The sequence below is a fragment of the Psammomys obesus genome, unplaced genomic scaffold (assembly GCF_907164565.1).
Source record: "Psammomys obesus unplaced genomic scaffold, mPsaObe1.curated_primary_1811, whole genome shotgun sequence".
Classification (NCBI taxonomy): domain Eukaryota; kingdom Metazoa; phylum Chordata; class Mammalia; order Rodentia; family Muridae; genus Psammomys; species Psammomys obesus.
In genome coordinates, this window is record NW_026596089.1 from 1,570,375 (window position 1) to 1,583,733 (window position 13,359).

At 43.3% G+C, this 13,359-nt stretch overlaps 1 protein-coding gene across 5 annotated transcripts in view; it reads right to left on the reverse strand.

Moving 5' to 3' along the window:
• Hivep2 (HIVEP zinc finger 2) overlaps positions 1–13,359 on the reverse strand; it is a 197,219-nt gene that overhangs the window by 12,723 nt on the left and 171,137 nt on the right. For all 5 annotated transcript variants that reach the window (XM_055627705.1, XM_055627707.1, XM_055627703.1 and 2 more), the window contains 4 exons: positions 12,996–13,040; positions 6,734–12,229; positions 5,659–5,813; positions 179–354 (listed from right to left, as the gene is read on the reverse strand). In XM_055627705.1, the coding sequence (XP_055483680.1) occupies positions 179–354; positions 5,659–5,813; positions 6,734–11,884 (5,482 nt within the window). In that variant the 5' untranslated portion in view covers positions 11,885–12,229; positions 12,996–13,040. The remainder of the gene's footprint in view (positions 1–178; positions 355–5,658; positions 5,814–6,733; positions 12,230–12,995; positions 13,041–13,359) is intronic.

Here is a 13,359-nt window from a genome sequence, read left to right on the forward strand (position 1 = left end):
CCTTTGATCCTGAACAGGAAGGTGGAAATATATCTCAGGGGGTCATATTTTCACAAATAAAACACTCTATGGTTAGTGAAAGTGAATTACAAAATAGTACTCAGAATCCTAAGTAGCCAGAAAATATCCTGAAACTTTTCCTCCAAAACAACAGCAGCAACGAAATCTGGGCTCATACCTTTTGTTTTGAAGGCGAAATTACATAACTTGCATACATAGGGCCGGACATCAGTATGAGTGCGTATATGTTTTTTGAGCATGCTTGGCTTCTTACAGCGAATTCCACATTCTTCACAAATGTACTTTCCACGTCCACGTCCCCTGACATACACATAATCTTCATTTGACTTGTACCTATTTGAAGAAGAGGCAGTCCAGTGTGATTTTAAACCCTTAGCATGTGATCAATCAAGCCAAAAGCTAATCATTGCCTGACTTCAATTTTTATGAGTGTCTTTTCCAATTATTAATGACTTGACTTCTTTGCACCCTGGGAAGTTTATTCAGCAAGTAATTGAGACAATTACATAACAGATTTATCACTGTAAGCAAAATGTCATTCTATGTGCAATTACAAATTTACAGATGCAGTATACAAATGTTCCAGTTGGCTTACATAGGCCCAAGGATATACAAACCTGGACTGACTACTTTTGGACATAGTATAGCCTCCAATCAAAGAACATCACCAAAAACACATCAACATATTAGAATAATCATGCCTCATGCATAATATCTTAACATGACATCATCTACAATATACGTGTGCAAACGCTCTTCTACGTTTGCTAAAATGAGCGTAACTGAGAATAGAAAGCTCCTTTGCAAGTTTTCACTCTATTTTTGCAATCCCGGCACATGTGTGCCTCAGAAATTCCAACTTTACACAGGCTAAGCTCAGCTCACCAACTGTTGTCTACAGATTTGATCTGTTTTTCCCAGGGTCATGAATCTGTACAAACGTGGAATCTAAATTTTGACTGGCTTCCTGAGGGCATTGTTGCATAATGAGAACTAGAGACTGCAATAAAATTAGCATTTGTTTCCTGAAGGATTCCACAGAGATGTCTGAAAGGGTATCTGAGGCCACTTACTTTTATGAACTTGAGGAGATGAAGAAAGTCTCAGATAAAAGAAGGGAAACCTACCCAATGCTCTGCCACCTCATTTTGTTGAGAAAGCAAGGCACATGATAAATCACATAGATTTAGATTAGAACACAGTAGATTTTTGCTGCAAAGTTCAGTGACTAGTATGAGCTCTTACATCACAGCAGGGCTAGAATGTTAGAACCCTTATCATTCTGGAAAGGAAGCATTTATGGGGATATTTTGTATAGCTTCCAAAGGTATGCTAATATGCAAAAATCCTTGTTCATCAAGGATTTCCTTGATGGTATTTAGACCTACAGTTGGCTTTTCATTCTAAGAGGCTTGCAACTATTCCCATCTTGCTCTAGCTAATACCGCAACAGGTACATCTATACAATGGAGTATTACTCAGCAATGAAAAATAAGGAAATCATGAAATTTGCAGGTAAATGGTGGGACCTGGAAAGGATCATCCTGAGTGAATTGTCCCAGAAGCAAAAAGACACACACGGTATATACTCACTCATATAAACATATACTCACTCATATAAATATACAACATAGGATAAACCCACTAAAATCAGTACATCTAAACAAACTAAGCAAAAGAGAGGATCCTAACTAAAATGCTCAATCCCCATCCTGAAAGGCAAAGAGGATGGATATCAGAAGAAGAAGAAAACAGGAAACAACCTAGGAACCTGCTACAGAGGGCCTCTGAAAGCCAGAAGAAGAAAACAGGAAACAACCTAGGAACCTGCCACAGAGGGCCTCTGAAAGCCTCTGCAGTATAGACTGTCAAAGAAGATGCTGAGCCTGATGGCCAACTGTCGGGCAGAGTGAATGGAATTTTATATAAGAAGTGGGAAATAGCAAGAGCTGGAGAGGACAGGAACGCCACAAGGAGAGCAACAGAACAAGAAATTTTGAACACAGGGAACTTCCCAGAGACTCACACTCCAACCAAGGACTATTCGTGGAGATAACCTAGAACCCCTGCACAGATGTAGCCCAGGGCAGTTTAGTGTCCAAGTGGGTTACATAGTGATGGGAAGAGAGACTGCCTCTGACATAAACTGATTGGCCTGCTCTTTGATCACCTTCCCCTGAGTGGGGAGCAGCCTTACCAGGCCACAGAAGACAATGCAGCCATTCCTGATGTGATCTGATAGACTAAGATCAGAAGGAAGGAGAGGAGGACCTCCCCTATTAGTGGACATGGGGAGGAGCATGCATGAAGAAAGGGGAGGTAGGATGGGATCGGGAGGGGAGGAGGGAGGGGCTTATGGGGGGATACAAAATGAATAAAGTGTAATTAATAATAATAATAATAATAATAATAATAATAATAATAATAAAACATTCAAATTACATTGTCCAATTTGTTAAAGGCTGTTCAAGAAAAATCACCATCCACATATTGGAATACAAACTCTGCTATGGATAATCTAATCTAGGGGGAAAATGAGGGCCATCAATTGTGTGTGCCTATCTGCTTTTATAAAACATTTCAACTATGGTTTGTTTTTTGAACTGGTTTTCTTCTCTCATTTGAATTTTATAATAAAGCATAGCAAATCCTCAAGGTACAAAAGTATCCTTTTTCATTCAGTTTCAGTCTCTTTTCCTAATGAGGTGAAATTGCTTAAGGAGATATGGTGATTTTATAGAAAGCCAATATTCTTCAGGAAAGGACACTCCAGCATTATATATAGTCATCACAGTTGATAAGAAACATGTTTTATCCTCAAACAAAACAGTTCGTTTTCAGTGTCTTAGCAAGTAAAAATCTATATAAATCTGTATGTGAGAATGTTTTCAGACAGCCTATTTGTTCTAAACATTTCTGAAAACACACAAATATATCTGATACATAATGGATTTTGAAAAACAGTAATTTAAAGAAACACTTATTAACCCTATCAAGTAGATAATCAGGATAATCTGGTTAGAAGTCCTTTGTTGTTGCCATTTATCACTTTGCAATCAATGACTTAAGAGGTGAAAACACAGTTTGGAATGAATGCCTGGTTACCAGAAATTGGTAGAGAATTATTAATTCAGAGATTTAAAAATGATTGGGTTAGAAACAGAAAATAAAATGTATGTGCAACTTTTCTGAATCATCAAAACACAGTGAATGAGATTTTAAGACGTATTTTCACTTATATTCTTTGTTGGTAGAGAGAGGTACACCAAAGCATACAGTAATATTGATGGCTTCTGTAAGCCAGTGGTATATATACACTGCTCTGAAGAAGGCTGCTGCATAAAAGTATGGTGACTGAGTCTTGGAGACCATTCTGTCTCCAAGATAAAAGATAAAATAAATGTTCTCATTTACATAATGGTATGAAGGATGTCAGAAGAGTACTGAAGCCAAGTTCATGCATACATGCAACTGTGGTTAAATGACTTGATCTTTCTCTGAAACAAGCTGGAGAGCTGTGACAGGGTAGGCTCCAGGGAGGATACAAGGGTGACTCTTGCTGAGCCTCCTAGCAGTGGGGAATATGGAGACTGAGGAGGCCACCTTATAGCCAGGGAAGACTTAATAATGGTGGGAGGGGAACACCAACCCACCTACAAAAACTTCGGCCCAAAATTTACCATGCCTACAAGATGTGCAGAAATACAAAGTAGAGACTGAGGGATGAACCAACCAGTACCTGGCCCAACCTGAGATCACCCCATGGAAGAGAGCCTACCCCTGACACCATTAACAACACTCTGCTATGTTCATAGCCAGGTACATAATTGTCCTCTGAAAGGCTCCATCCAGCAGCTGACTGAATCAGATGCTGAGACTCACAGCCAAGCATTAAGTGGTGTTCAGGGGGTTTTGTAGAAGACTGTGGTGGTGAGCTGGGGGTGGGGGAAATAGAAGGACCTGGAGGAGACAAGAACACCACAAGAAGAACAACAGAGTCAACTAATCTAGAACCATGGGGACCTACAGAGCCAGAAGCACCAACCAAAGAGCATGCATGGACTGGACCTAGAAACGCTATACATATGTAACCAATGGGAAGTTTGGTCTTCATGTGGGTTCCCTAGTAAGTTGAGTGGGCGCTGTCTATGACATAGATTCTGTTGCCTGCTTTTCCCTCTAATGGGGCTGCCTTGTCTAGCCTCAGTGGATGAGAATGAGCTCAGTACTGATGTGACTTGGTATTTTGGGGTGCATTGGGAGGTTCCCTTTTTCTGAGGAGAAGGGGAGCAGGGGTAGAGGGAAGAGAGTGGGAGAGTGGAACCAGGAGAAGAGAAGTGGAGAGGAGAAGAGAGTGGGATACGAACAGGATGTAAAGTGAATATACAAATTACAAATACATTTTATTTCTAACAGGATCTCAAGGTCAGGCTCCTTGACTCCCCCCTCACCAGGGGAGGAGCAGTCCTGTTAGGTCACAGAGGAGGACTCTACAGCCAGCCCTGAAGATACCTGATAAAACAGGGTCAAATGAAAGGGGAGGAGGTCCTTCCCTATCAGTGGACTTGGAAAGGGGCAGGGAGGAGACCAGGGAGGGAGTGTGGGGTAGGGGAGGGAATGAGGGAGCGGGATACAGCAGGGACACAGAGTTAACAAAATGTAACTAAAAAGAAAAATAAAAAAAATAAAGAAGTACCTAATGCAAAAAAAAAAAAATTAAAAAAGATTTTATGCCTAAATGGGGCAAAAATCCAAGGGCAACTCAACTATAATAACTAACTCCAAATTGGTAGCGCTAAGGCAAACAGTTTTAGCAGTCAAGATTTTTATAGTAAAAAGCAACTTTATTTTATCCTTCAAATAACACTGGACTAAAAGACTAAAAGTATGTTCATGAAACTAAGTAATTTACTGATAGATTGGTGAGATAAGACTAATAATATAATCATCAAAATTAATGTAGTTAAAAATTTTAGCTAAAATCATATATCTAGACTTCTTCCATGGATTACATCAAATAATATATTTCTCTTGATACATAAAACTAGCTATTACACACACATATATTTTCTAAATTATGTATACAACAAAAATATTGGATCTTACTACTTGAGCTTCACTGGCTCAGAAAATTTAAGAAGATGTTGTTATACACCAATGGAGACAGAGAACACAGGGAAATAAATGCAATATGCTACCCTGACATCAATCAATAGCAAAATAGGGCATGGGTGGGGAAGCTATCAGTATCCCATGAAAGTCTTCAGTTGAAAGAAACTATTTCTTAAAAATATACAGTATAGAAGTATGAATGATTCCACTTATATCAACATAGAACACAATATGGCCATGGAGTAAACCATATGCCCATAAAGTAGTAAAGAATGAAGGAACTTAAGTGATGTCAAAAGGTTGCCAATGTAGATTTCACATATTAGAGATGTGAAAACTCCATGCGTGTGGGAACATGCTCACTGAACATGCCCCAGAAGAAGATGTATGAAGTTCATAAATTTGACTGGAAAAAGAATTTCCTTTAGAGTCTCTGCAAGATCACACACTATCACAGGCAAACATTCAGGACCATTCACACTGACTTACAACAGAATATTCTACATTGGCTTATGTTTTCCTTACCCCCCTTCGAAGATCTTAATTCGAATTGGCTCAGTTTGTTTCGATCCAAGATCTTTATCTCCGTGAATCTCTCCTTTCCCTCTTTCCTTCAAGGCATTTCCCACTAATTTCCTTTCTAGTTTGCTGCCAAACAAGAAGGGTGCATCAGGTTTCATCTGCAGGATCAAAAGAGAAAATCATGTCACATGCTTTCTCCAGGATAAACGGGCCCATAAATAGCATACTTCTATCATATCTGACAGTTGGCTTAAATTCCATAATAAAAGGCTATGGATTGATTGCAGAAAACAAAGGACACCAGGGATAAAATCTGAGGAAAAATGACAGCTTCCATATGTTGAATTCAATGTTTGTTTAAACACATAGATACTGGTTAGTTCACACTTCCCCTGCCCAATGCTAACAGAGACTTCAAAGACATATCCTACAATTTGAAATAACAAGCCAAATAACCCATATTAAGGAACTAGTGTCAAGATTGAAGAGAAAATAACCACTGACACATACAAAATATATATTTTAAATCTCCATTTTCTTCATGATTAATTTGGTTTATTCTAAAAGTTACTCTATTTAAAATTTCTATGTATGAGGACTATTTAGGAAGAAACCAGCCAATAACAGTAAGGAAAAGTCATTTTTGAAAGCGGTACATAGAATATAAATTTTAGTCAAACACACTCTTGATATTATTGATGACACTTGCCAATCTTCCTTCCCAACCTTTTCTTCAGTATCCACTCCATGTTTTATTTCCCCATTTCATAAGCTCCTGAATCCCTCGGGTCTGTTCTATCACTAGAGGACGTAATCGAAAATGACCAATGGACATTAGTCCCAGTAGGAGACTTCCCCAAATCTGGACTAAAGTGGGTACTCCCATCCTTCAAGGCTTTCCTGGGAGCCCTCAGAGCTAAGTGCCAGTTATGGCGACACCATCTCTGGTAAGATTGAGTTACTAAACATTTCCTAGTATTTTTTATCTTTAGCTAGACCTTCTATTTCTTTCACTGTACAGTCGGCTTAGTATAAGACCACAAAACACTGTGCTTTCTAACCCACAGTCTGTTGTTACCTGTGCAAACTGTTTCCAGGCACTGGATGAAGTGAGCTTGCCAGTTCCGGGCCTGTGCATAGCAGCCAGAGTATAAATTTCAGCAGTAATTTTTTGTTTGGATCTCAAAAGGGCCAGCGTAGTCTTGGTGTTCAATCCTGATGGGTTTGGGTTACAGGAACTAATGCACCATGAAGCATAAACTGAGGATTTGAAGGTGGCTTGTTGCACAAAATTGGGTTTTGTATAATTTAAGAAGCACCAACTCACAGTAGTTGTTGTCCGCAGACTGGGGAACTGAAGGATCTGCTGGAAATCTGCCACATCTGTGAAAAGAAGAGTGGAATTTGCCACATTTCCTCCAGGGCCAGAGGCCATGTGGACTAGCATGCCGACAGGCAGCTTGCGGTTCTTCCCTTCCTCCTCCTGCTGACTGCCTCCTGTAGGCAGTGAAGAGCTCTGGGGGCTCATGCTCATGTCTGACGCAGTCTCGTCAATGTCCAACTCATCGGAGGACTCTCTGCTTTCTGAAGGCCCACTGAACTTCCGTCGGTGCGGAGCCCTGGAACCCGGAAGTATCTCCCTACTGGGAGGAAAAGGCCCGCTGGCAGACGGGTGGTCTTGAGATGAGGAGGGCGACAGGGAGGAGAAGGAAGATGACCTGGACTGGGAGCCATCCTTCGGCTCCGAAGCACACCCTTGCCTCACCAGCTGGGGCTTCTGGGGGCGGGAAAGGCCCTTCTTGATGTCTGAGTTGGTGAGCTCCACTGCACTGAGCTCTTCCACAATCTGCCCATACATCTTCTCCTCTTTCACCCGTTTCTGTTGCTTTGTTTCCATGAAGAGCTCCAAACTGCTGGCTGGAGACAGCATCCGCTTGCTTCCTCCAAGAGAGGCTGCGCTGTCTGAGGTGGAAGGTAAACACAAGGGGATGGAGGATTCTAAGCCCAGGGGTAAGGTCTGAGGTACTTTCCAAAGAGGGTATTTTTCCAAGCCTGTGTGCTGCCCAAGCACTTGGGCTATGTTAAATCCTATCCCTTGCATGGCTGCGTTGGTTACCAGTGTTCTTTGGGTCATATTCTCATCGACCTTGCATATGACGATCGCGGGGCTATTCTGTCCAAGTATCTGAGAAATGCTTGTGTACATGACACTTCCGTAGGACGGAACATGGGTCTGGATCCGAACAGGAACCACAGTTCCCGGTAGAGACTGCAAAGGCCCAGCATTTTCAGAGGCAAAATCTTCTCGAAGAAGCTGCTCAGTGGGCACTTCAGTGGATTTACTGCTCGGGTCTGATGGAAACTTCGGAGGGAGGTTTTTGGAGTGTAGCCCTGATGTTCCGGAATAACATGGGTAAGTCTGCTCTTTTGCCAGTGCATAGTCAGCAGATTTCTTTCCAGTGTGTTCTGCTATGTGCTCTAAGGGGTAGCTAGAATGAATGTCAGCTTGGAAAGAAGGTTTGCTGTAGTTGTTCTGAGGGTGTGGAGCGAAAGGATGGGGGAAGTGTGCCTGCCACCAGGGAGGCTGCTGAGCTGGCAAATGAACCATACAGACAGTCGGGTACTGAAATTGAAACAAGGCATTCTGGATAGGAGAAAACGGGACTGTGTCTTGATGTGGAAACAGATGTGGCTGTTCGGGTAAGTGCTTGCTCGTCATGTAGGACGATGCTTGCATCAATGGATTTCTTAGAGATTCCTGACTGTCCATGTGCATGATCTGTTGCTGGGCAAGGTGGAGTGGTGGCCCTGAGCTCAGCTGGCCACAAGAACCGGCCAGCTGCTTTCCTGGGTCATCCCCCGGGAGAGGCGGAAGCACAGAGGACCACGCAGCCCTGAGGCCAGCATGCAGCTGCTCCATCTGCTCCTGCTTTACGCTGGGGTCCACACTGGCTTCACCTTGGGCAATTTCTGGGGAACCACTGAAGGAAGCCTGACGCACCAGAAAGCATTTCTTCCTCTCCCGAGATGGTGATAATGTTGACGGGGATGCTCCAGTCACTGGAGCATGGGACAGATTCCCATAATCAAATGATTTACTCCGTATTTCGGGGATTTCCGCCGGGTGAGGGCAGGGCATCTGCTCAGAGGAGCAACGCCGCATTTCTTTCTGGTGGTGATGACCTGGGACAGACAGCGAGTATGAACCTGCAGGGACAGTCAGAAACTCAGAGTGCTTCCCGCTCTCATCCTGCTTAGGAAGTGCATTGAGCTTAACCGTTTCTTCTCTCTCGAAGGATATGGAGAAGCTGGAACTGTGGGATAAGTTGCTTTCTTGGCTGGGGCTTCGAGAGAGGCCAGTGCCTGTGGACTCGAAACTGGACTCCCCTGAGGAATGCTCCATGTCTGCAAGTCGCAACCGTTTCTTTTTGGGAGGCAATTTCTCAGCAGGGAGTTGGGAGAGGGTCTCACTTCTCTGGGGCCACTGGAATTCCTCCACAGGTTTCTCAGGCTCCTTGGTGGGAGCCTCCTTCTTCTCAGGCTTATCAGGTTCCTCAGTGACTCTAATTTCCGGAACCTGGATGTTGTGCTGGCGAACAAGCCTGGGCTGTGCATGGTAGGAGTGCTGTGGTGCTTGCTGCGAAGGGGTTGGCTTGCTTCCACTTTCAGCACCATCCCCTGGAGGAGCCCACTCTGGGCTTACAGGGCCTTCCAAAACCTCACTGTCACACATCTCAGAAGGAGAAGGGGTCTTGTCCTGTGTGCCAGCCACCATCTCTGCTGACTCAGATCTTTCAAAGGAATTGGGCCGGCTCAGCGAGTTTGTGTGCTGAATCACTGAAATCACATTTCCAGGAGGCTTCCTGCCCAGGTCCGCCATCTTGTCAGGGTCAGCAGCCGAAGACAAATCCTCGGACCCAAGACATGGGCTTGCAGATGGCAGTTGGGGCCGAGTTGGGTCAAAACGCTCAGAGTGACCATGAGGAAGGTTCTCATGTCCAGTCATGGCAAAGCCACTCCTTCCTCCCTCCTGCAGCTTGGGGTCGTACTCTGAAGACACCATGCTCACGGGAGCACTCCCAGTGCCACCACAGATCATTGGAGCATCCTCCTCATCCCCCACACTTTTCTCTTTCCTGCGTTTTCTGTTCTCACAGGTAGTCCCGAACATGGTTGGCACTCCCTGCAGTGGCACCGAGGGGTCCATGAAATATTCTCCTCCATGTTTGAAGGAACTTAAGCAAGAAATGTCCCTGTAGCTTTGTTTTGGTGTTTCGGAGTCTTCCCACTTCTTATATGGTTTACGACAGACATCATAGTCATATCCAACCCTGTCTCCAGGAACTAATTTCTTTTCCTTCAGGGATGAGCTAGCGAGGCTCTTTGACATCCTGGCAGGGTGCTCAGACTCCATGTGCCCCTCCTGTACCGATGGCAGCTCAAATGCTGCTTGTCGTCGTAGCATGCGCTGGGGAGGTATGCCTACAGTGCCGGGATAGAACACATCATCTGACCCTGTCATCCTTTCATCAAAGGAGTGACTTCCTCTCAAAGAAGGAGGGACACTTAAATTAGTGGCTGAAGAAGTTGGCATTGAGTTGCTTCTAATAAGGGGTGAAGAGTCCACAGGAGCTTCTAAGAGCACTGGACTGCTGCCTGGTAAGGTTCCTGGGTAAAGTTTTCCTTCATTCCTGATGGACGAGGGGATGGCCTGTGGCTGTCTGCACTCACTATTGAATTTTGAGGTCTTCAACATGCTGGTCTGACTGGGATCCATTTCTCCTTTGCTGGGAATCAGCTGTGAGATGGGATCTTCAAACATCTTGACCTCCAACCTGGTGTTTACATGAGGTAATGGTTCCATAATGCCTCTCCGCCCCATGGCGGTGCGCTCTTGACCTGTGGGAGTGACACTAAGTGTATTTCTTGGACTAAGTCGACAGTATTTTCCAAAGATGATTTCCTCGTAAGATTTTGCATTTGTGTTGGGTGGGCTTATTTGCTGCTCTGCACTTTCTGAGCGAGAAAAATAGCCAGAATCTGTGCTTCCTTTGCTGTGTGGGCTCAGGAGGTTGAGGGATGGTTCAGAGTCTTGTCCCTTTTTCTCTGACAGGCGCAATGCAAGTTTCTGTTTCACTGTGTGAGAGTCATCAGCCTTAGCAGTTAAGGATGAATTTGGGAGCATGTCAGAGCCCAAATACCGAGAGTTCTCATTAGGTAGTGGGATTCCACTTTTGGGGATTATCAAAATTGGCACCTTCATCGGACCTCCCAAGGATTCTTCCAAGGACCCATGGTAGCCACCTCTACTAGCTATATCCAAAGGGATGGGAGGACCAGGGCTCATTTTGTCAGAAGCCTCTGCGAATAAAGAACTCTCCTCATCTGTGTCTGTACTCTGCTCGCCATCTGAATGTATCTCTGCTTCTACATCAATAAAACCAGCCTCAAGATCTAATTTAGATACGGATGACTCTGTAAAAGGTACCAATCCCGCCTTAATTGCATGGGCATGAGACTTCCTGTGCTTGTACAAATTGCTCTTTGTCTTGAAAGAGAAACCACAAGGTATACATGGATATGGCCGCTCACCAGTATGGGATCTGATGTGTTTTTTTAGAACACTTGGTTTGGCACATGCCCTGCTACAGTATGGGCAAATGTATTTGCCGGGCTTTTTGGGTTTGTGCTCTTTTTTGTGAGCGTCTTCTGCTTGTTCGATACTTTTTTGAGAGTATTGGCTGTAAGCAGGGTTGAGATTTGAGATCTTTTTTCTAGGATAACCACTACCATGGCCATGGATAGGAAAAGGAAATAAGTCTTCAGAGGCAACAGAAGGCAAAGGGCTAGGGAAAAGCCAGGGAGGGCCTTCTAGGCTCTGATGCGGCTTGTTGCTGTGCATCACACCCTGTGGCAATGAGTGCTGAGGGAAAGAGAGTGAGTGTTGGCATGGGTAGGGACTTGGATGGTGCGGTGGGTATTGCTTTTCTGTGACTTGATGTACACCCTCGCCAGGCGAGGCCAGCTTCCCAGAACCAAACAGCTGTGCTGATGCTGCGTTTCCGATTTGCTCGGGATCTATTTGTGGTTGTCGCTGTCCTTCCTGACTGCCGAAAGTGCTCATCTTAATAATAGCTGATTGTTCCTGCCTCCATCTACCTGACACACTGTCAGTTTCTCCAGACCTTGAGGTAGCTTTTTGTCCTAGAGCTGTGTCCCCAGTGTCCATTTTAACACAAGGTCTTAAGTGCTACTTTGCCTGGAAGCCAAGCAGGCTCATGGAGTGTCTCCAACGCTGTGCTTTTTTAAAGCTGGATTGCTTCTGTGTTCCCTCTCTCTGGAACCTTCCACACTCACACTGCAGTCAGTGGGCATTGGATGCCAAACTATAATACAGTTCTGTCCATCCTAGAAATGTCCATCTTCAAAAACAAAGTGCAAGGCTACAAAGGTTTCTTATGGCATTTGAATATCTTTCAACTAGGATGAAATTGGGATGATGGATAGTCCAGGAGAAATTCTGCCCATCAACTACAGCAAAGCTCAACAGCCAGTTTCACTGAAGTACAATGACCTGGAGGGAAAGAAAACAGGTTGTCATAAGAGTTGCCAAGTATGACAGCAAGACCAATGATAAACCATCAGCCTGAAGTTGGAGAAATTAAAATGATTTTCATGCCATAAATTATTTATAGCTATAGCATTAATTACCTAATTAAAAGGTATTAATTTTGGACTCAAAATTATGTCACAAGCATGAATTCTTTCACGGCCAATATGCAGACAAGATTTATAAATACTCCTTCATCTTGTTTAGGAAGTATATGTGAGGCCTGCGCTCAGTGACAAAGAAGTATGCTTAGCATCTATGATGCACTGAGTTCCACCAACTATACACATCAAAAATCAGTGCATCATTAAATAGTATTTACAATATATGATTTTTAAAGCCTTAATTAGAAACTTTAGAGCTATCCCAAACCAAGTTTTATGGCTTTCATGCAGAAGTGTATTATATAACTCTACAGCTTAAAATAAAGTCTACTTACACATCTGTATTAATATAAAATATAAAAAGTAAATAATATATAATCAATTTTATATAATGCATGTTATAAAACATAACTACATAGATTTTTATATAATATTTTAACACAACACATAGGTATGTTTATAGCTTGAAAACAGCAATCAACAGAGCTAGATCGAAGACAGAAGTCACAAAGATCATCAGATAACTGTGGAGAAATCAGTTCAACATATTTTGACAGAACTGTCCTAGAGCCTTCATATCCTGGATGGCAAAGTCTGAAAGAGTCATTTAAAAATGAAGAGGTTACCTGAACAGTTGAGACTTCTCATGGGCATGATTGTCCCGATGCTTCCTGTGTACAAAACAAATGCCATCAAGAACAAGTCACTCCACCAAAGCACAGCATTATTATACAAACATATAAAGCTAATGTCCAGTTCACTAAGGATAAGAGTTACATGCTATGTGCCCCTAAGACAACAGCAAAGACTATTTTACAGTGCCCTGTGTTGCAGTGCTAAGCCCTATGCTGAGCCACAACAGCCATACTATAAGATGAGCCATTGCTTCTTTCACTGCACAAGCTCACAAGGCTGGGAGATGGTACAAATTTCATCCAAAGACAAGTTATTTTTTAAAAAAAGTTATAGTAGGTGTATGCCAGCAGTGAA